Consider the following 19,419-nt stretch of genomic DNA (forward strand, 5'->3'; position numbering starts at 1 on the left):
ATATTTTAAATTGCATTAGAGATACAAAAAAATTCCAATTGTTGAAATATCTTGACCATTAGGTTGAAAGTGAAATAGAGAAAGAAGATGACGTGTGAGTTAGAACTGAAAACACTCAAGTTCATCTGAGTAAACTCTATGACAACAATATCAGATGACAAATTTTTTCCTAGTCAATCATGTATCTTCTTATTACGACAAGCAAATGTTGTGAATATTCAAAAACTAACCAAACTGTCGCTGTTAAGCTTTCTGATAAATGATTAAAACGAAAATTCATTTTAAATGACAGTCACCAGCGAATAATTTGTATGAGATGTAAATTTTTTAGCATTGCAAAATTACTGTAAGTCCAGATGTCCACTGCTATCTAAACAGAGTTGATTTGTTTTTCTTTGGTATTTCTAGTGGTTTTTCTTTTAACCAACTAAGGGAAATCTTATCCATTTTCGCCGTTGTTAATATGTCTCTTATAAAAACTGCTGAAATTGGGAAGTGTTGAATAGTTACAATTGGAAAACTGAAATGTTTTCCATCAGACAAAGAATCGTTTCCGATCTAGCTTATATTTGTCTGACAACTGCAACTTTTTACAATGGAAAATCGATAACAACAACGACAAAGTCTATATTCTTTAGCTCATCTTTATGGGCGAAAATCTCATAATTTTCCACTTGAGAATAATGTTGGGATTCACATAACGGTTCTAAGATCTTATAAATTATTTTTAGAAACGTTGATTACGAGAAGCATTGTCATATTGTAATCATGATTAGAGACATTGTTAAACTTTATCAGACTGAAAGCAATTAATTTAAAAATAGAAGAAAGTATCATGTTAAATTTATTGTGCATTTTGAATGTAATTATTATTCATTGCAACTAAACCAATGTACTAAACACTCAAATATTTGAATAGCAAAGTGAAATGGATTGTTTGTATATTTGTGATAAAAGCATACTTTACGATACGCATACATGACGTTTATGCACTTATATCGCAATATTGTCTGTTCTATCTATTGGTGACGTATAAATAGTACTCGATTCCCAACCATTTTCTGGAATAATTTATTCCGAATAAGTGTAACATGTTACGGCTGTTGCAGTTACAAGATGTTGCAATGTCGTTATTTGTTATTTCCACTTAAAACAGCCAAGCTAGATTACGGGACAAATTTTTGGTTGATCACGATGAATAATTTATGATACTGCCTGGCAATAGCCGAGTTATTGTTTGGAAAATTTTGTTTTCTATTTGTGTTCGTGGCAGAATAAAAAATGACTATTACATAAGTTGTCGACATCTGTTGTGAAAGAGATAACTTGTAGTACATAGAAAGCTAGTAGAATCAAATTTTAAAAAGAAAAATTTAATATCTAATACTTAGGTGCAAGATGGCAGCGCCAAGTTCTGTCGGACAGGAAACTTTGACAGGTAAACAGTGATTGAAATGATTTTTCCAAAGGAATCGACAGAATCGATTTAAAATACACGTTGTGTTTTATTATTGTCTTCCCAGTTGGAATCTTCAGTTTTCGATTGAAATATCTGGCATTGAGTGTTTTAACACTGCAAACTTCAACAATGGTTTTAGTTCTACGATATTCAAGAAACACTGCGATAAATAATGAAACACCGTACTTATCTTCGACAGCTGTTTTTTTATCTGAAGTCTTGAAACTCGTCATTTGCTTTTTCATCCTGTTTAAAAAAGCGAATTTCGAACTGAAGAAATTCTGTAACGAACTAAATGTCAATATAATTTTATCTCCATGGAACACTTTAAAGATGTCTGTTCCAGCTTTATTATATACAATTCAAAATAATTTATTATATCTTGCATTGTCAAACTTGGATGCTGCTACATATCAGGTATGTTTTAATAATCAGTATAATAATTTAACCACTTTGGCAGGTATAGAAATTTTCACATTTGCTTCCATTGAAACTGTTTTGTTAGATTTACTCAAATGCAGAAGTTCCATGACAAGAAATCAACATTACTTTCAGACATAAATCAAACAAATACTGAAATCAAAGTCACTCTGTTGCTAAACTTTTGTTTTTACCTGTCTTAAATACATATCATAAAAGGAGATGTCAATTTGCTAAGTTTGTTTTATTTTATATCTACGGGTACATTGCCTTAGTTCATACATTCTGGAAAAGCTTGCAGTAAACAATAGTTTTTAAGTCTAAAAATAAAAATTGTCCTATGTCTGCAAAAATATTTGTATATATGTTTACTCCTTATTTGACTCTGAAGATGACTACCGCTAAGGTTGTCGAAACATCAGTTAATAACAACAAAAACAGTCCTTCTCATGACTATACCAACCTGTACGATCATCATTTACAAACATGTAACGATAGTTCCGGGTTCAAACCATTTACTTTAATCATAATGTCTATCAAATATATCTTTTCAGGTAACATATCAATTGAAGATTTTAACAACAGCTTTATTCAGTGTTATTATGTTGGGAAAGAAACTTACAACTTTAAAATGGCTATCTTTAGTTATTTTAATGTTTGGAGTCTCTTTAGTACAGGTAGGAAGTTATCAGATGTTTGAGATTTTGAAGTAATTTGTTAATATAGTTGTTGCTTCACATTATTATTGTCATTGTCATCGATGTGAGGATAGGCATGTTTTTGGTGATAGGTAATGTGCCCTTCATTTAAGCATAATGATTGCAATGTTTAATACCTGCTGTATGAAACTGGTGTGTGGCATAGGTGAATTTGGTTTTTTGCAAGTACAGACAGGCTTGTTACCAAAGATAGTATTCAAGTTTTATGTTTAGTTCAATGGAATGACATCAATTACTTTGATTTTGTTTTGTTTTAGTGGCGAAGTGATGGTATTTATCATGAAGAGCAAAATCTTTCCAAATCTGTTATTGGTCTGATTGCCGTACTTTGTGCATGTTTTTCTAGTGGCTTTGCTGGAGTTTATTTTGAGAAAGTTTTGAAAACATCTCAACTATCTTTATGGATGAGAAATGTTCAACTAGGTGAGCAACATTATGATCTTGTAAATATGTTATTTACCCTCATTATTTATAGATGTTACAGCAACTTTTCAGGTTGCAGTATCAGTGCTAGTTGTTCAAGTTATGTGTATAAAGTTGCTTCATTTTGTAATGAAATTTGATGACAAAAGGAAGAATATTCTTCAGTATCACTGTAAAGTCTTAACACAAGTCTTTTTTATGACAGCAATATTTGGTTCTATTCTTGGTCTTGCTGCTGTATTTAGCAATGATGGATCTGCAGTTTGGAAAAATGGTTTCTTTCAAGGTTATAATAAACATACATGGATTGTTATATGTTTACAGGTCAGTAATTACTCATTAAATATGGATATTTGTCTTTTATTGTTGAAGTATTAAATGTTGACATATAAAAACTGTTTTTACCAGTTAAGAATTATTGAGATCATTAGAGATTTCAATGATAAAAAGTTCATATTCTTATACTCACAAATCTTTTCCAATCTCAGAGTTTCTGTTTTGAAAGACACGAAAATTATTGTATATATTTTGCTTTGTTCTTTGTCACTCATATTTGTTATTTCCTTATGGTCAAGATCAATTTGACAAATATCTCCACTACAATTATCCTGAATACTATGTTAGTTAATTTATTCACTTTGTCTAAATTTTCTACCAATACTAACTTCAACTTTGATATTTGTAGGCGTTCAATGGTTTAGTTGTTGCCATTGTAGTTAAATACGCAGACAATATTTTAAAAGGTTTTTCAACGTCATTATCTATCATTATATCGTCTATAATATCATGGTATTTTCTCGAAGATTTTGAAGTCTCCAAGTAAGACAAATTTTTTGCCATCCTATTATGCATTGATAAAATATTTATGTAGTCAATAATATTGCTAATTTATTGGGAATTCAATCAATATCATTATTGGTTGATATTATACCAAGAGAAAGTGAAAAGTCAGCGACTGTAACGGACTTGGAGTAGAGCCTGGGGAGGAAATTAAATATCGTAATAACTAAAAAGTGCTAATGACGTAATTAGTACTGATGAATAACTATCGTGTTAATTTTTGCATTTTGCTGTTTGCTTTACGAAGTTTTTTTACATTCATCTGTACATTTACGCATGTTGGACCGTGCGAGAAAGTACTGGATTGGCAAAAATGTTTCTGAGCAAATGACAGCGTGCCATTTTACTTCAAGTGACGTTTGTCCATATAATAATACTGATGAATGGTAATATTTCATAGAAATGTCTGTTACTGTAGTATGATATATTATTTCACATGATATCTGTTGAGAAGCCAGCCGTTTTTTACTCTGACAGTGAAAATATTTTTGTATCTAATCTCTGGAAACACAATTAAGAAATGAATAATTTGACTGAAAAATTTTCGTGATATTAGTAAAGGCTCGTGCTTGCTTCACCACTGCATGTGATGAATATTTAGCCTTTGGGTAAAACCTAACTTTCCCACCGGTTCAGAGCATTTTTTTTGATAGTAACATTGGTCAATCATATATATATTTGTCAACGTACTTTCTGTATTTTAAAATAAATAGATTAGCAACGTCAAAATCTTATAAATTATTTCTAATTTTGTTTTAGACAATTTTTAGCTGGAACTTCCGCGGTCCTACTTTCAACTTATTTGTACTCCAAACCTGAGAAATCTCTGTCATATAAGTCTGAAAAAGTTGAAACAGAAAGGAAAGTAAGAAATGTTTAATACTAAAAAGAACATTTATTAAAAGTCTTAGTTATTGTCTGATAAATTAATTATGAATGGGCAAAACATTTCCATGCAAAAGCATATGGTAGTTTTTTAGCTACGCATTTACAGCAAAAATATTTACTTACCTATGTATTACTATTGTTACAGTCTAACTGGATCTTAGAGTATTTCAACGTATTTGTCAATAATTATTTCCATTTAACTTTTAGCATATGTATTAACATTCTGTGCTCTCAAAAAGAAACTTCTCTGGACGCAACTAGCAAGATTTCTGTGTACACTATAACTTATGATGTAATGTTTATATGGCTGTTATACAGATAAACAAGTTTTAATTGAATATTGCTGATGCGATAAAATGTAAACTTGGAATAATAACAGTGAAAGCATTGTTTGAGAGGGCTATAAAATCTTGACGCTACGTCTTGTGAAAATGCTACTATTTTCGCTAAGAACAAGGTACTGGCATTTGGAGTCTGGTACCTAAAATATGACGTGTTCCTGACAGAATTACAATCCTATCCATCTATGGCACTATTTTTCTTACTCTAAATTGAAAACATGCCCGAATGAAGCATGGTATATGGTTGCAGTAGCATTAGAATAATTCGGTAAAATGTGGCCATGTTATTAACATGTGTTGTCCGGAATTTACGTCAAAGTTCTCACGCGGTCGTTTACCAAAGATGTGCTGTGTTACACAAGGCATAGCGTCACGATTTTTCACCTAATTCACAAAATTCTTTCACGAATTTTATCCTATGTCTATAGCTTATCAAATTCGTTCAAGAAAAATGTTGAGGCTAGGTGCACTTTAAAATAAAATTTATGGATTGCATCATATAAAAAAATTATTGTCTGAAAATGATTTCATTTAAATAACTGTGTATTTTAAAACATTTAATTTATACAAGAATTATTTGCAATGTTGTCGTTGGTTTCATATGCAAAAATACTGTTTCAGGTTTGCATTATTTAAAAATCAAATTCACTTGTATGTATAGAAGCAGTCACAAAAATGCCATTTGGGAAAAAACTTTTGGCTCTTAGTGGATAAATTGAGACAAAATAAGATTTAAGTATTAAAAAATTCTTTCTTCAAATTGTTGGCAACAAATAGACAGTAAAGGTGTTATTCAATTGACCCCCCACACAGAAAGATATCGTCTTCATACTTAGAGACCAAAGCCACAAACTTGGCCTCTTTACCAACAGATTTATCAGAGGTAGATAAGGTGGTAGGGACTGTTGGAGAAGCAATTGCTTTTTACAATTTCTTGGAGAAATCAGTGTTCAAAACACTTAAAAATTGCAACAGTTAGACAAGACGGGCTCTCTTCAAGAGCTGCGGGGCTTCCATTTAGAAGATTTATCTTGCATTTGCTGCGAACAAACTTCAAGGACATTTTAGGCAGCAGGTTCAAGATAAGAAGCTAGTTATGGAAGGGTTGAATAATTTATTTAGCTCTGCCCTATTTATTTCTTTTGAAATAAAATTGACTTCAATTTTCGAAACAAGTCAGTCGGGCAGGCCAGTGTGAAGACAGTTCAAAGACATGGTTGCCATTATTGTTGCCACTTGGCAGACACGTGATCACAGGAAGACGTGGGAAGACAACACTACAAACATCACCTTTGAAGTTTTGTTTCACAATGTTGATGTACCAATGTTCACTCACATTTAGATGTTTTGTTTGAAATGAATTCCCCAAAGAAAATGCCACCCAGAAAAGTCAAAAAGGGAGAAGCAAAAAAATTTGTCTCGGATGCGCGATTCACCACCCTTAAAGTGACAAAACGGTTGTCAATTCGTGAGTTTTTTAAGTCGAATTCTCTCGAGTTTGCAAAAGGAAAAGGATTTTATCAACTGACAAAACCAGAAACTATTCAAGATAACAAAGAGATCGTTGTAAGACGAAAATCTGATGGTCAAATTGTGACAGGTGACGAGGTTGTTTGAACTATATCAGCTTTCCTTGAAATTGAAAAATCCATCAATCCATTACTGAAATCATCGTTCTGTATAAAGTAGCAAAGCTTCCTCAACATAATAATGATTAGTTTTCAGTATTGAATTCTTCATTTCGTTATCGATTATATTTTCATAATTTTTTGTTACTTGACCTGGAAATTCACTTTATTTTTGTCATTATTGTGTTGATTATTTAGGTTCGAGATGTTCTTGAAATACCAAAATCAACATCAAAATTCAAATTGGACCAAGAAAAAGTAAAGGATTTTGATGTATTTGTACAATCTACATCTTACAACCGTGTTCTTGTTCCAGATTCAGAATTTTTATATGATAATGGTGACAGTTCTTCTCCTACAGGTGCAGGGTCTGTTGGTTGATAAAAGTAGATTAATCTTATTATCTTTTTTCATTTAACTTCATTCTCTTGACAACTGTTGATAAAATTGGATAAATCTTAATGTAGCACAATATGCAGTATTAGAATATGTATGGAACTCCTCCAAAGAGGCTTTTCAGAGCCAACACTGTTGTTTGTTAATCGTTTGTAGAACATTAGTATTTATTGCATTCTGTGTGTTTATTTTCTTTATGGTTTATCAATAATTAAGTACCATACATTCATTTGACATTTGCCATTATGTTAAAAACTACTTTTAAATAAATAAACAATTGTCTTTAGATGAGAAAGAAAAAAATGAAGATACTCCCAAACAACCAAAAGCATCTAAACGTCATGCCGACTCAACTGAGGTTGCAATATATATATAAGTTTCTTGTTGTGCTTAATTCATGATGTTAGTCAATCCTGACAATGTTTGTGTGAAGTATTTCATTTTATCACCTTGAAATGATAGGAGAAAGAGAAGAAAGGACAAAGCTCAGAAGATTACAGTTCAGAAGCCAAAATTGAAAGTAAAAAACCAAAATCAGCAGATGTGTCAGATGTCAAAGAAATAGTGTTTTCATTTGATACAACTGGTTCAATGTATCCGTGCTTAACACAGGTAAAAAGTCCATATATCCTGAAAACATTACAATGATATTAAACAAGGTATATATGATTTTATATCAATTTGTCTTAATAAGGTTTGTCTAAATAGGTTCGAAGGAAAGTTTCTGACACAATACATCGAGTTTTCCAAGATATTTTGAACATTCGAGTTGCAGTCTTTGCTCATGGTGATTATGAAGATAAACCTTCTACTTATGACACAAAATGGCTTGATTTCACCACAGATGAAAGTAAACTCTGTAAGTTTGTTGAGGAAGTAACAGCCACTTGTGGATATGATTTTGAAGAATGTTATGAACTCGTATTGAGACAGGTAAGTTTTAAACTTCCATTACTTCTATAGTAAATGCTGCATGTTTATATTATATGTGCCCATTATTACATACTACTGATGGATGTGCGCGTCCCTCTAGAAGAGTCTTCTACGTAACGTTCTGGGAACGACTTTTGTAATGTCTGTGTTTCATATTTCATAAAGGGCAAGTGACAAACTCCCTCGCCCTTAAGATGACCTCTGCCTAGAATTATTTGTTTCTTCACTTGCTGATGAAACGTACATAAACGTACTTTGTCGTTAGATTTTCAAACAAGTTCCAAAGAATACTGAATCGGTTTTGAGTATTTGAAACTTAAAGTTTGTTCATTTCTTAAAGATCTTGACGCTTCTTCAACTTTGTGACGATCTATTCGGAATAGTCAACAGATATTATGATATTTCATTATACATTCACCGTCGTGTCAAAGAGTAATTTTTACGTATAATTTCTAATTGTTACAATTAAAATAGCGAGAAACTCGTTCTCCGTCACACCATCGAAAATTTCTAATTTTCTATTCTTGCATTCGTCAACATGATGTCTTTCTTACGCATGCTCATAGCATTTGATTCTTTAAAATGAATTCTCATAAATTTAATACATGTTTTTGACGTGATCTTTGGAAGAATAGTGAAATTTTTCCACTATAAGTTGATCTATTTTGTAGTTTTCACCTTCAAAAAAAAGACCTGATGCCAACATTTCTCGCATTCTATTTTGTTTTCTTGCTTTGATTTGTTTTTGATTGTCTTTGAAATTTGTAATATGATTGAAGTGTATTGTATAAATCTATATTTTTCTCATTTTACTCTAAGAGCTTTCATTCTTCAGACGTTAAATTTCTTCCGCTATGACGAATGTTTTATCCCAAAGAAAAGCTGAACTCTCCTACAAATTATATAAATATTGATTTGGTCAATTTTGTAGTTAGAAAGAGATTATTTTTCGAAAAGGTCTTTAACAGAGAACTTGTCATTCTATTGTATTTTTGATTAGGTTAAAACCGAGCTTTCTTGGACTCCAAATTCACAACGTGCTTTAGTGATGATTGGAGATGCTCCACCTCATGGTCCCTCATATCCACTGAATACCCTTAAAATCAACTGGAAAGAAGAAGCGAAGGAAATGTACGAAAATATGAATATTCATATTTATTCTGTTCAAGCTCTGGGTAATAATGCCTCCTCATCTTTCTACAGGTAACCCAAACAATTTTTTTTGTAAAATATCTAATATTTTTGTTTTATATGACTTTGTCGTCGATATGTTAACAGTGAACTTGCAAAGATAACTTGTGGCTGGCATTTAAAACTGGATCAATTTGCTTCAATTGTTGATTTTTTAACTGCTATTTGTTATCGTGAGCAATCTCTTGAACAACTTCAGAAATTTGAAGAAGAAGTAAAAGGTCGAACTAAAGGTAACTTAAACACTACTTTACGTTGCTACTTTTAACTTTAAAAACTTTACCATGCTTTTTTAGGGAAATTGAAAAAATATTCAATCATCTTTGTGTAACATTAGAAGTATTTGCCGCAAATTGTGAATAAACTTATGACAACAGTAATCCATTTCGTACATAAACTTTTCGTACAACATAATTCTAATTATTATGTCAATTATCATAGGTGGCGGGATGAACCGATCATTACATGCATTGTTTGACACATTAGCCGGTCGGGATGTGTCGACATACAAAGAAACATCGTCATGTGACCTCGTGCCTGTCTCTCCTTCACGTTTTCAAATACTTGATGTAGATGAGCGTATTGATATCAAGACATTTGTGCAACGTAATAGTCTAATTTTTCGAACAGGGAGAGGTTTTTATGAATTCACAAAGCCAGAGAAGATAACAGAAAAGAAAGAAGTTGTTTTAGTTGATAAAGTTTCAGGTGATATGTACACAGGGCTCGAAGCTTGTCGAATGATTGGTGCAGGTGGTTCAGGCAAAGTTAAACCCAACGATCTGGAAAAATGGCGTGTGTTCGTTCAAAGTACTTCATATAATCGCGTCTTGATGCCAGATACGGGATTTCTTTATGAGGTAGATCCAGACCATTAGTTGTCGTAAAATACGTATGTATTTTTATTTACTAAGTTTTATTTTACTGTGAATATAATTCCAGTACATTCATATTGCAAAAAGTGTCGGTAGAATGATGTATATAATTTTCCTGCTTTCTTCTTTAACGTTGTTGAACACCAAAATATGGTGTGACATCGTATGAACACAGCATTTAAATCATGGTTTTCTTTAAGGAAAATGACGATGACAATATGTAGTATATAATTTTTAAAGTAAGTCACTCTGATTTTTGTTCAAGTATATTCTTGTTATATATGTACTTGAATCAGATAACTTGTATTTTATTCTATTATTCGTAGTATTCAATTGAATTGCAGTATTGTTGTATAGAACGATTAGTATGAGAACTATGTTGTACATCAAATTATTTTAACTTTTTCGGGATTGAGCGTCCGATATTTTCGAAATATCTGCACACTAAAAATTTTAGCTTGTTGCTTTTGCCTCTACGAATTCCAAAAATGGGCAATAAGAAATTTTCTTTAGTGAGCGACTTGATTTTTTGTCAATATATCCTTCACCACCATCCCAATAATATTTAACATGTTACATTGTTCATTAAACAGGGTGATACATATTTGTTTACAACCACCCATCCTTGTACTGTGATGCTTATAAACGAGCATTGCTGGAAATTTTTTCGTTGGCTAACTTTTTTTTTACTTTATAAAATTACCTACTGCTACTTCGGTGTCTCATGCATTGAATTTAGTCAAAGAAAAAAAATATGAATAAAACTTGTTGAATTCATCAAATAGAACGTTATTGTGAAGAAAAAAGAAGTTGTTCCAGGTTTTTAACCTTGATTTATGTACATTTCTAATATCTTTATAAAAAGCATGTTTTATGTACAAAGTTTATGTGAGGGTATTAGTTGTTTAAGGTGTATTATGATGGTATTATGGTGGTATTATGGTGGTATTATGGTGGTATTATGATGGTATTATGGTAGAATTATGGTGGTATTATGGTGGTATTATGGTGGTATTATGATGGTATTATGGCACTGGAACCGGTGGAAGGCGACCACCAGACGGTGTTTTGATTGTTTGATTTTCAAGATCATGAATCTGTTCGCGAAGTTTACGTATTTCACTCTTTTGAATGGTGATAATTTTCTCCAAGTCATCTGCAGCATTGTCACGAGAAGAGTTCTTTTTATTAGGAGCAGATTTCACAGGAGAACTCAGACCTCCCTGAGAACGGCGCATTACTCCGAGGGCAGTCTCCAGGTCATGTACTTGAGTTCGAGAAATCTTCAGTTCTCGACGTAGATCATTGATTTCTTTAATAAGTGTAACATTCTCCTTCAAAAAAAAAATCATAAGTAAATTGAATATTGCATAAAGATTGAATGTTCTCTTTAACGCAGGCAATATTTTCATTACGTTTGTCGATACCTGCATAATCCTGACATTATCTGCCCGATGTATTTCGTTATCCTTCTCAAGTTTTTTTCGCAAAGATGCAACACTTCTCTCTAAATGTTCTCGCTGTCTCGCATATTCTTGTTGCATATCAACGTCAACACTTGGCGATGAATCATTCTGAAACACAAAAAGACATTTAACATCGTCTTTGTAAGAGTCATTTTAAAAGTCATTGTTGGATTAAACAAGATTTGTAGTTCACGCCTGTTGAACAACAGTTTTGATTACGCACATTTTTGACTCGCAGTTTTGTGATGCTAAGTTTGAAAACTTAGTAATTCATTGACTATTTTATTCAAAATTTCATTTTTTTGCTGAAAAAGGGCATGATGGCATAAGAGTAAAACACGATGGACAATTACCGTGTTTTCTTGAGCATATTTCTGGTACAACTGTTTAACACTTTCTTTCAGTTTCTTTGGCTCTTGTATATATCCCACACAGTTATAGAGTTCAGTCTTAAATCGCTTTACGACCGCTTCAACGTTATTTACCTGTAAAGTGACGATCGTTTTGTTTAGTCATAAAATACTTTCATTGTTTATTTTTAATCATGCCGTGAACATACCTTTTGTCTTTCCATATGCATTTCTTTGTCTGTTGCTTTAAGTTTTTGGCGAAGAACATCAATGTTTAATTCTAACGAAGTATTGCGTTTATGGAAACGCTCTAACTCACTTTCCATCTTAAAACAAAAAAATTGGTTAGTTCTAAGAAGACATACGAATGGTTACAACAGTAACACCTCAGTAACATGTCAAACTATGGATAAACTGTAGCTAACGGATTTTATTTTAATTTTCTGCATGATTATGAAAACTGCATTGCATTTTTTGTACATGGCAGTAAAGGACCAAATTTAATTCACATAATAATTTACATATGCCACTCCATAGTATACCCAACGTAGCAAAGTTATTCCTGATTATACTCAATGTAACAAAAATACCCCTAAGTATACCCAATATAACAACATTACCCTCATTATAGCCAATATAACAATGTTAACTTTCAGTATAGCCCTCATGCACAATTGTTAACTCTTATACTAACCTCTTGAATTTGTTCTTTCATCGCTTTGATGTCATTTTCTCTAGGTTCAATTTGTTTCTTTAGTTCCTTGATCTTGTAATCCAACACAAACTTAAACTTCTCCAGTTCTTGATTCTTCTTTTTTAAATCATAAATACGTTTTTCCTGCAAAAATAAGTCTTCAATTAGACAATTTTCATTTCAAAACTGTTGCATTCTACCACATGTGGTAGCTGCTTATCGTAATATTTCATGTAATTTATATCATAAATTTCATGCGAGTAAACTTTGTTCTTTTTAAAAGTAAACCAATTTATTATTCTTGCATGTTTTATCGCGAACTAAAATACAACCTTATCTTGAATTGTTTCGTCTCGTTCTTGAATTTCTTTTTTTAAACCATAAATATCTTTTTCTAAAGATTTGATAACTCCTTGTAGTTTGTTGTGTTCACCATGAAGACGCTGAATCTCAGCCTTGTAATCATCTATCTCTTTCTGAAGACTTGTAAACTAAAAATGGACAATATGAATAGAATGAATGCATTACAACAAAATGTTACATGATTTAAAGTAGCTTTAATGATTTTGATTTGCTTTGATGACATTCGCTTTTGATTTAAAGTAAGATTGTATGGCAACAATGGAACCATGATGAAGTCATTTAGCACAATCATAAAGTCATTTAGCTCTATCATAAAGTCATTTAGCACTGTCATAAAGTCATTTAGCTCTATCATAAAGTCATTTAGCTCTATCATAAAGTCATTTAGCAGAGCCTGAATATGAAATAGTTTCAATGAAATCTTCATGTAACGAAATGCATGTGTTAATAGAACTTTCGTACTAATGTTATAAAATGACTCTTTTATCCAAACAACATTGAAAAGTTAATAGTGATATTTTTATGGTCTGCCCTAAGAAATCCATACATTCTACCTTCTTTCTCATTTACTTTATATACTCTACCTTCTTTCTCATAATTCCTGTCTCGCCTTTTAATCTCAAATTTTGTTCCTTCTCTTCTCTTAAGCGTCTTTCATATTTATTCTTGATATCAAGAATTTCTCGATCAGCATCTTCTTCAATTTGTCGTTTTGTTTCTTCATGTTCTCTAACTTGTTGTCGTGATTCATCTTGAGACTAAAGTAACAATGTTAAAAATTTTAATTATAAATATATATGTTTGCATTATTTTTAAACGTAATCTTACTTGCTCTAACTGTCCACTCTTTTCTTGAAGTTTAGTTTCAAAATACTCCGTTAATTGAGACAAAGCTTGTTCTTTTGAAGACTCCATTTCCTCCAGTTGTCTGTCATAATCTTCTTGCATTTTCTGACTCTTCGATTGAAGTTCTTGATATTTTTCGTATTCCGACATTAATTTCTGATTATTAGCTGATTCTAAATCCTATAAATAGACGCACTATGAACCTTTAAGTACATCTAAATACAAGGAATATAAAGGCTGTAACTTTTCTCCAAATTTACGTAGATAAACAAATATAGAAATTAAACATAAAAATGCACGTGTTCTGTGATTAAACGTTTCCCAACTTCAATCGGCATTAATAAAAACTACTCATTACTATACATTACTATACTCTATTTTACTACAATGGAAAACATGCTTATGAAGGAAAATTACCCTTTGTTCATGTTTTCATTGTAATAAAAGACCAGTGCAGATAAATTATTACGATGTTCAGCCAGCATACGTATCTGCTTGTCTATCTTATTTTCTTCTGACTGACAAGATTGACTCACCTGCAACTCTCTTGAATGTTTTTCACGAATGTCAGAAACTTCTTCCTCATGTTTTGCTTCTTCTTTTTCTTTATCTGTCTTCAATACTTGATTCTTGGTTTTTAACGATTCCATTTCTTGTATAAACTTTTCGGTGAGTTCCTTGATTTTTTCATTGTAATTCATGTCTTTTAATCTCAACTGGTACTCGTTTTCCATTTTTAATTCTTCCACTCGTGTTTTTAACTCAGCCATCATGGAATTCTGTAGAGATTAAAATATAGCGTCTTTTTTCTCTGCTGACGTAATGTGTAATTATTTAAACCATATTATTTTGTATAGTAAGGTTTTATATCAACATTGTGAATTGTGAAGTGTTGTATTGGTGTTTATGTTTCAAGTCTAAAGTTTCTAAATTCCTATAAAAATGTCTAGAAGATGGAGAATGAAACTAACAGTTTTACATATTACCAAACACGATGAACAAACAAAGGAATAAATATATTAGAAAGAGATTGCTTTAGTGACTTTTTCTAAGTTCGTCTTCATTTGTCTGCGACAACTAACCTTTTCTTCTAAGTCTGATTTTGTAATAAGAATCTCTTCAGCATAAACTATCTCTTTTTCACGTTTCAAACCACGACCTTCTTTCTCAGTCACTTTGTAAATAAACAAACAAGCATCTTCACCGACTGTAAATAAATATTGATCGTCAAAGGATATACGCATCTAAAAAAAGAATAAACAAACTTTGATTCCTGTACAACAGTGTTTTGGAAGTAGGTATTTTAATGAATAGTACCTTAGTTACTGTGCCACAATGACTTTGATATTCTTGCCATTCACCAGGAACTGTTAAAGGAAACTTCATAGCTCGGACAGTACCAGTTTTAGTAGCAACAAACAACATACGCCCTGATCTAGACATACTCACTTGAGTTAAAACCATATCACTTGATGAAACTTCACGAAGAATCTTAAAAAAGCAATAAAAAAGTAATAACAAGTAATAAAATTTTATAAAATAATAAGTAATAAAATTTCTTAATTTTATAAGTGAAACTCATATCACTCATGCAAAGATTACCTGAGAATCACATATTTCTTTTAAAGTTTTATCGGATCCAACCGCAAAAGTTGTTCTTCCATCTGGCGAGACAGCCACTCCAGTATAACTGCATGATTTTAAAACACTTTCACCGTCACGTTTTCCAGTATAAACATTCCATTCATATACTGCGCCGTCCATTCCACAAGATATTATTTTCGTGTCATCTTGACTCCAAATTACCGCACGAACCTAATTTTTTTAGACTTTAGAGTCAATTGTTGTTTGCTACGTATGTTATAAAATAATACTTTCTCGTAGCTATGTACTAAAACTGGTTAGAAAAACTGAATCATAAAAGCACAGGCATTGACTTCTAAAACGTAAAATCGTAGCAATTGAGCAAGTTATAAAGTATTTTGAGATAAAAGATATCAATAAATAGGCTATCATTATTGGATTCACCCAAAAGCTTTACATGCCAGATAAGCAAGAAGCAGTTTATGTCGAAACATTACGGCTAGCTTGTTACCTTTCCATTATGTCCTTTAAGATTGCCGACATTTTCAAAAGTCATAGTTGAGTATAGTTGAATAACATTTCCATGAACCGTAGCAAAATAATGTCCACCGTTGCTGAATGAACACTGCAAAAATGAAGGGTCAATACGAATTTAAAAACGTCAGCAGTAAAAAACCTTATTATTGTACAAAATTATAAAACATAACGTATGTAGGAGACAAAGTTGCGACGATTGGTAAAAGTGAAAATTACATAGGTAAGAAATTAATGGCTCAGTCTAGGTTTAAATAAATCGTTCATGGAGTAAAACATTTTGTTAACAAAAAACTTATTTTGTTTGTCAGTTACCTCTCGACATCCTCGTATAGTAAATTCTTTAAACATTCTTATTTCGTCAATAAGGAGGTTCATTAAACGTAATTTATCACTAAAACCAACAAGAATATAAAGTCCCGACGGATGGAGAGCTATGCTGTAACATTCCTCTTGGAATTCTCGTGATAACTCAAGTGAACTAAAAAAAGAAGTAAAGTTTAACTAACAACGTAATTTTTATGAAACTGTTTAAAAAAAAAAAAATTCACATATTATAAATACCAAGTTTCATAATTCCAAACGCGAACAGAACGATCAATGCTACAAGTAGCAACAAGAGGTTTCCGAATACATATATCTAGACCTGTAATCACTCCATTATGAAATGATTGACTCAAAAGTTCAAATGTGATTTGGTCTCCCTACATAAAAGAAAAGCATAATTATTGTATTTTGACGTAGGTTGATCACTTATTTTATTATCAGTCTAACAATCTCTATGTTCAATATAAATTTTGTGGTTATGTATGTATTCCAATCTAGCATGTATGTAGACTTAACGATATTAACTTTACTCACAGACAAACTTTTTAATAGAAGTTATTCAATATTACTCTACACATGAATAACATCAAAAAAACAAGTGATAGTTTTCACGATTTAACTAATCATGAATAATACCTTTCCTAAATCAGTGCTTGACATTGTAATAGAATACATTTGATTTGCTTTTGTACTGCAAACAAGTGTTTCTTCTGAGGGACTAACTGCTAAAGTTGTGATAATTTGGTTTGCTATTGACGCTTCGGGATCAGGACTTTGAGAATCTACTGGAACTTTTATTTCTCGGCTTTTCTTGAAACCATCTTTATCGTCAGTTTTTTCAAACAAATGAACAAAACCGGCTCCACCAGAGCAGACAAAACCTTTAGAAAACGCTGCAATACTCGTGACTTGAGGACGAAGATCTTGAGTTGAACTTGATTCAGGTATTACTGACATTGCTCCAGGAGCTCTAAAATATCAGGATAAACACACATGTTATTTTCAACCAGCTGAAAGTTGAAGGTCATTACAGCAAAAAAAAAAATCAAAGTAGTCTTCCAAAGAAAATATTTTTCACGTAGTAAGGATAGACTTTAACAATAAAAACGTTTTTATTTTTTCTTATTTTTTTCAATGAAGAAATTCCCTTTGTAAAATGGTCGATGTGTCGATGTGGCTTGTTGACAGTGAAATTGAATTGTTTTCTAGTTCCAATTGCTGAAAACTATAAGGATGAAGGAAAATTTAAGATGCAGAGGAAAACGATTATATGATTTTAACTTTAGTTTTAAATTCGGTGGTGAAAAGAGCACTTTTGCTATGAAATTGAAAGTAAAAAATAAAAAATACAACATAAGATAAAGGTGTAAGCAAAGGTTCATCCATTTAAAAGCTTGCATTTAAAACGATTTGTATTATATACTGCTCAATTTGGTGGAAAACGACAGAAAACAAGTTTCCTTTTGCTCAAAACATATTTTCCAAAACTTGGAAACTTTAATCATGCAAAATACCTGCTATCACTTCATCTAGGGCAAACGTTTTGAGTATAAAATATAATATAAATGATTATACGTATATTGAGTTAATAATAATAATATATTGAGTTTATACGATGTATAAAAAAATATTAACAAATGAATGTATTTACTTGAACGCCGAAGTTGATGACGGTCCACTAATATGAAGCTCATTTCTCAATTCTCCAGACTCAAACAACAATAGCCGACCAGTATCAGTTCCAGCCACAATTTTCTCATCAGAAAGCCATGTATGACACAAGAAGTTTTGTGGATCCAATTTTTGAAATGCAAATTGTTTGAGATTGCCTTCGCTGTAACGGAAAAGCTTGAAAATACCTTGACCAACTACGCATAGCTGTGTGTTGTCTTGAGGATTAAACGAGACCTACGTAAAGGGTGAAATATTAAGCAATAAAATTAAAAATTTCATTATGATTATGGAATTTATAACATAGTAGAGCACATGTGTAAGCTGTTATAAAAGAACCAACTTAAACTAAACTTGTAGATGTACAGAAGAGTTGTAAAAGATTATTGCGTGTATTAAATAATGGGAGAAAATATTTCAAGAAGAGGAAAAGATCCATAGACAAAATTATGAAAGAATAACGTCTTTAACCTACAAACCTAAGTACTAAATGAATGAGTGAAACGTCATAAAATGTTGTTTAAATATCATTTTACCTGATGAACAGGCGAAACGTTTTGATTTGATGACTTGGTTAATGCCATAATTTTTGCTTTCTCCCAAGTCCAATACAGTAGAATCCAATCTGGTTTTCCTCCTTGTGATATTAAATACTTGGAATCAGGAGAAAAAGCTAAACTCACAAACTCTGTAGCTGTGCCATCAGAATAAGTAAGCACTTTCCTTTTTCGTAAGGTATGAAGATCAAATATAGTTATAATCGCCTTGTCTCCTCTTTCAGCAATGGCTATATAACGTCTGTTAGGACTTACTGCCATTGAAGAAATCCCTGGACTTTTATCTGTTCCTGGAATAAACCTCTGAGTTTTTTGATCAATGTTATACAGGATGCAGTTAGAACCACTGGGAAATACGATCGTTTGCTCATCCAGATAACAAATGTTATCTGAAATATCACCTTTAATGCCAAATACAAATCTAGTTGTCAATGATGCTATCGACATTATGAAATAAGTTTAAAAAATAAATTCAAAAATTGCAGTTATTAAATCTTCTTCGTTTCTCATTCACTTCACAAGACTATTATTTTTCATTTAGTTTATGTCGTTGCCAAGAAACCGACTTTTCCTACAACCTGTACGCAGGCTAATTTGGTTTGGGGTGCTGTCAATGACCCTGGAACTAGTAGTCGTTCTTGGATTATGTTTGCTGACTAAGCCTGACTATTACGTTTTTACATTATCTTTAAATAAAAGTATTTTTAAGAAGACGTTGAAAAAATCATGCTCACTAAATACTTTGAGATTAAGCAATTGCAAAATTTTTAACTAAAACAAAACAATGTAGAATGGAATTTCTTCCATACATAAAAGAAGCGAGGTCCCACCGAGACTTGAACTCGGATCGCTGGATTCAAAGTCCAGAGTGCTAACCATTACACCATGGGGCCTTGATATGTGCTGCAGAAAAA

At 31.8% G+C, this 19,419-nt stretch overlaps 3 protein-coding genes and 1 non-coding gene across 5 annotated transcripts; 2 read left to right on the forward strand and 2 right to left on the reverse strand.

Moving 5' to 3' along the window:
- The first annotated feature begins 1,037 nt into the window (after window positions 1–1,037).
- On the forward strand, window positions 1,038–5,598 carry LOC124439936 (UDP-N-acetylglucosamine transporter-like). Of its 2 annotated transcripts, XM_046990234.1 has the most exons (8): window positions 1,039–1,438; window positions 1,524–1,876; window positions 2,434–2,556; window positions 2,856–3,021; window positions 3,227–3,345; window positions 3,707–3,840; window positions 4,621–4,726; window positions 4,957–5,598. In XM_046990234.1, the coding sequence occupies exons 1-8, from the start codon at window positions 1,399–1,401 to the stop codon at window positions 4,966–4,968; spliced, it is 1,053 nt and encodes a 350-aa protein (XP_046846190.1). In that variant the 5' UTR covers window positions 1,039–1,398; the 3' UTR covers window positions 4,969–5,598. The 2 variants fall into 2 exon arrangements, with proteins under 2 accessions (XP_046846189.1, XP_046846190.1); XM_046990233.1 differs by having other exon boundaries at window positions 1,038–1,438; window positions 4,621–5,598.
- A 648-nt stretch (window positions 5,599–6,246) lies between these two features.
- Window positions 6,247–10,487, forward strand: LOC124439935. The gene is made up of 8 exons (XM_046990231.1): window positions 6,247–6,698; window positions 6,917–7,079; window positions 7,402–7,472; window positions 7,577–7,726; window positions 7,823–8,047; window positions 9,048–9,250; window positions 9,326–9,471; window positions 9,680–10,487. Exons 1-8 carry the CDS (start codon window positions 6,447–6,449, stop codon window positions 10,114–10,116), a joined length of 1,647 nt encoding a protein of 548 aa, XP_046846187.1. The 5' UTR covers window positions 6,247–6,446; the 3' UTR covers window positions 10,117–10,487.
- Window positions 10,488–10,860: 373 nt separating this feature from the next.
- On the reverse strand, window positions 10,861–19,404 carry LOC124439934 (cilia- and flagella-associated protein 57-like). Its single transcript, XM_046990230.1, has 18 exons — window positions 18,485–19,404; window positions 17,929–18,185; window positions 16,914–17,247; window positions 16,515–16,654; window positions 16,266–16,431; window positions 15,928–16,041; window positions 15,435–15,647; window positions 15,150–15,323; window positions 14,915–15,076; window positions 14,369–14,611; window positions 13,815–14,012; window positions 13,571–13,744; window positions 12,956–13,114; window positions 12,624–12,767; window positions 12,139–12,255; window positions 11,933–12,064; window positions 11,541–11,687; window positions 10,861–11,447 (listed from the first exon to the last, which is right to left on the reverse strand). The coding sequence occupies exons 1-18, from the start codon at window positions 18,950–18,952 to the stop codon at window positions 11,139–11,141; spliced, it is 3,651 nt and encodes a 1,216-aa protein (XP_046846186.1). The 5' UTR covers window positions 18,953–19,404; the 3' UTR covers window positions 10,861–11,138.
- On the reverse strand, window positions 19,327–19,398 carry Trnaq-uug. Its single transcript has one exon. It is a non-coding gene; the product is annotated as a tRNA-Gln (tRNA).
- Window positions 19,405–19,419: the final 15 nt, after the last annotated feature.

This window comes from Xenia sp. Carnegie-2017, unplaced genomic scaffold, assembly GCF_021976095.1.
Source record: "Xenia sp. Carnegie-2017 unplaced genomic scaffold, XeniaSp_v1 HiC_scaffold_2, whole genome shotgun sequence".
Classification (NCBI taxonomy): domain Eukaryota; kingdom Metazoa; phylum Cnidaria; class Anthozoa; order Malacalcyonacea; family Xeniidae; genus Xenia; species Xenia sp. Carnegie-2017.

Excerpts from the sequence above, each read along its gene's own strand:
- LOC124439935 (XM_046990231.1), top strand. The coding sequence starts at position 6,447 with ATGAATTCCCCAAAGAAAATGCCACCCAGAAAAGTCAAAAAGGGAGAA. Across the intron at positions 7,080-7,401 it reads TGACAGTTCTTCTCCTACAG|ATGAGAAAGAAAAAAATGAA; the intron begins GTGCAGGGTCTG and ends AATTGTCTTTAG. Across the intron at positions 7,473-7,576 it reads GTCATGCCGACTCAACTGAG|GAGAAAGAGAAGAAAGGACA; the intron begins GTTGCAATATAT and ends TTGAAATGATAG.
- LOC124439934 (XM_046990230.1), bottom strand. The coding sequence starts at position 18,952 with ATGTCGATAGCATCATTGACAACTAGATTTGTATTTGGCATTAAAGGT. Across the intron at positions 17,248-17,928 it reads TCATCAACTTCGGCGTTCAA|AGCTCCTGGAGCAATGTCAG; the intron begins GTAAATACATTC and ends CTGATATTTTAG. Across the intron at positions 12,256-12,623 it reads TGAAAGAACAAATTCAAGAG|ATGGAAAGTGAGTTAGAGCG; the intron begins GTTAGTATAAGA and ends TTTTGTTTTAAG.
- LOC124439936 (XM_046990233.1), top strand. The coding sequence starts at position 1,399 with ATGGCAGCGCCAAGTTCTGTCGGACAGGAAACTTTGACAG. Across the intron at positions 2,557-2,855 it reads TTGGAGTCTCTTTAGTACAG|TGGCGAAGTGATGGTATTTA; the intron begins GTAGGAAGTTAT and ends GTTTTGTTTTAG. Across the intron at positions 3,841-4,620 it reads GAAGATTTTGAAGTCTCCAA|ACAATTTTTAGCTGGAACTT; the intron begins GTAAGACAAATT and ends ATTTTGTTTTAG.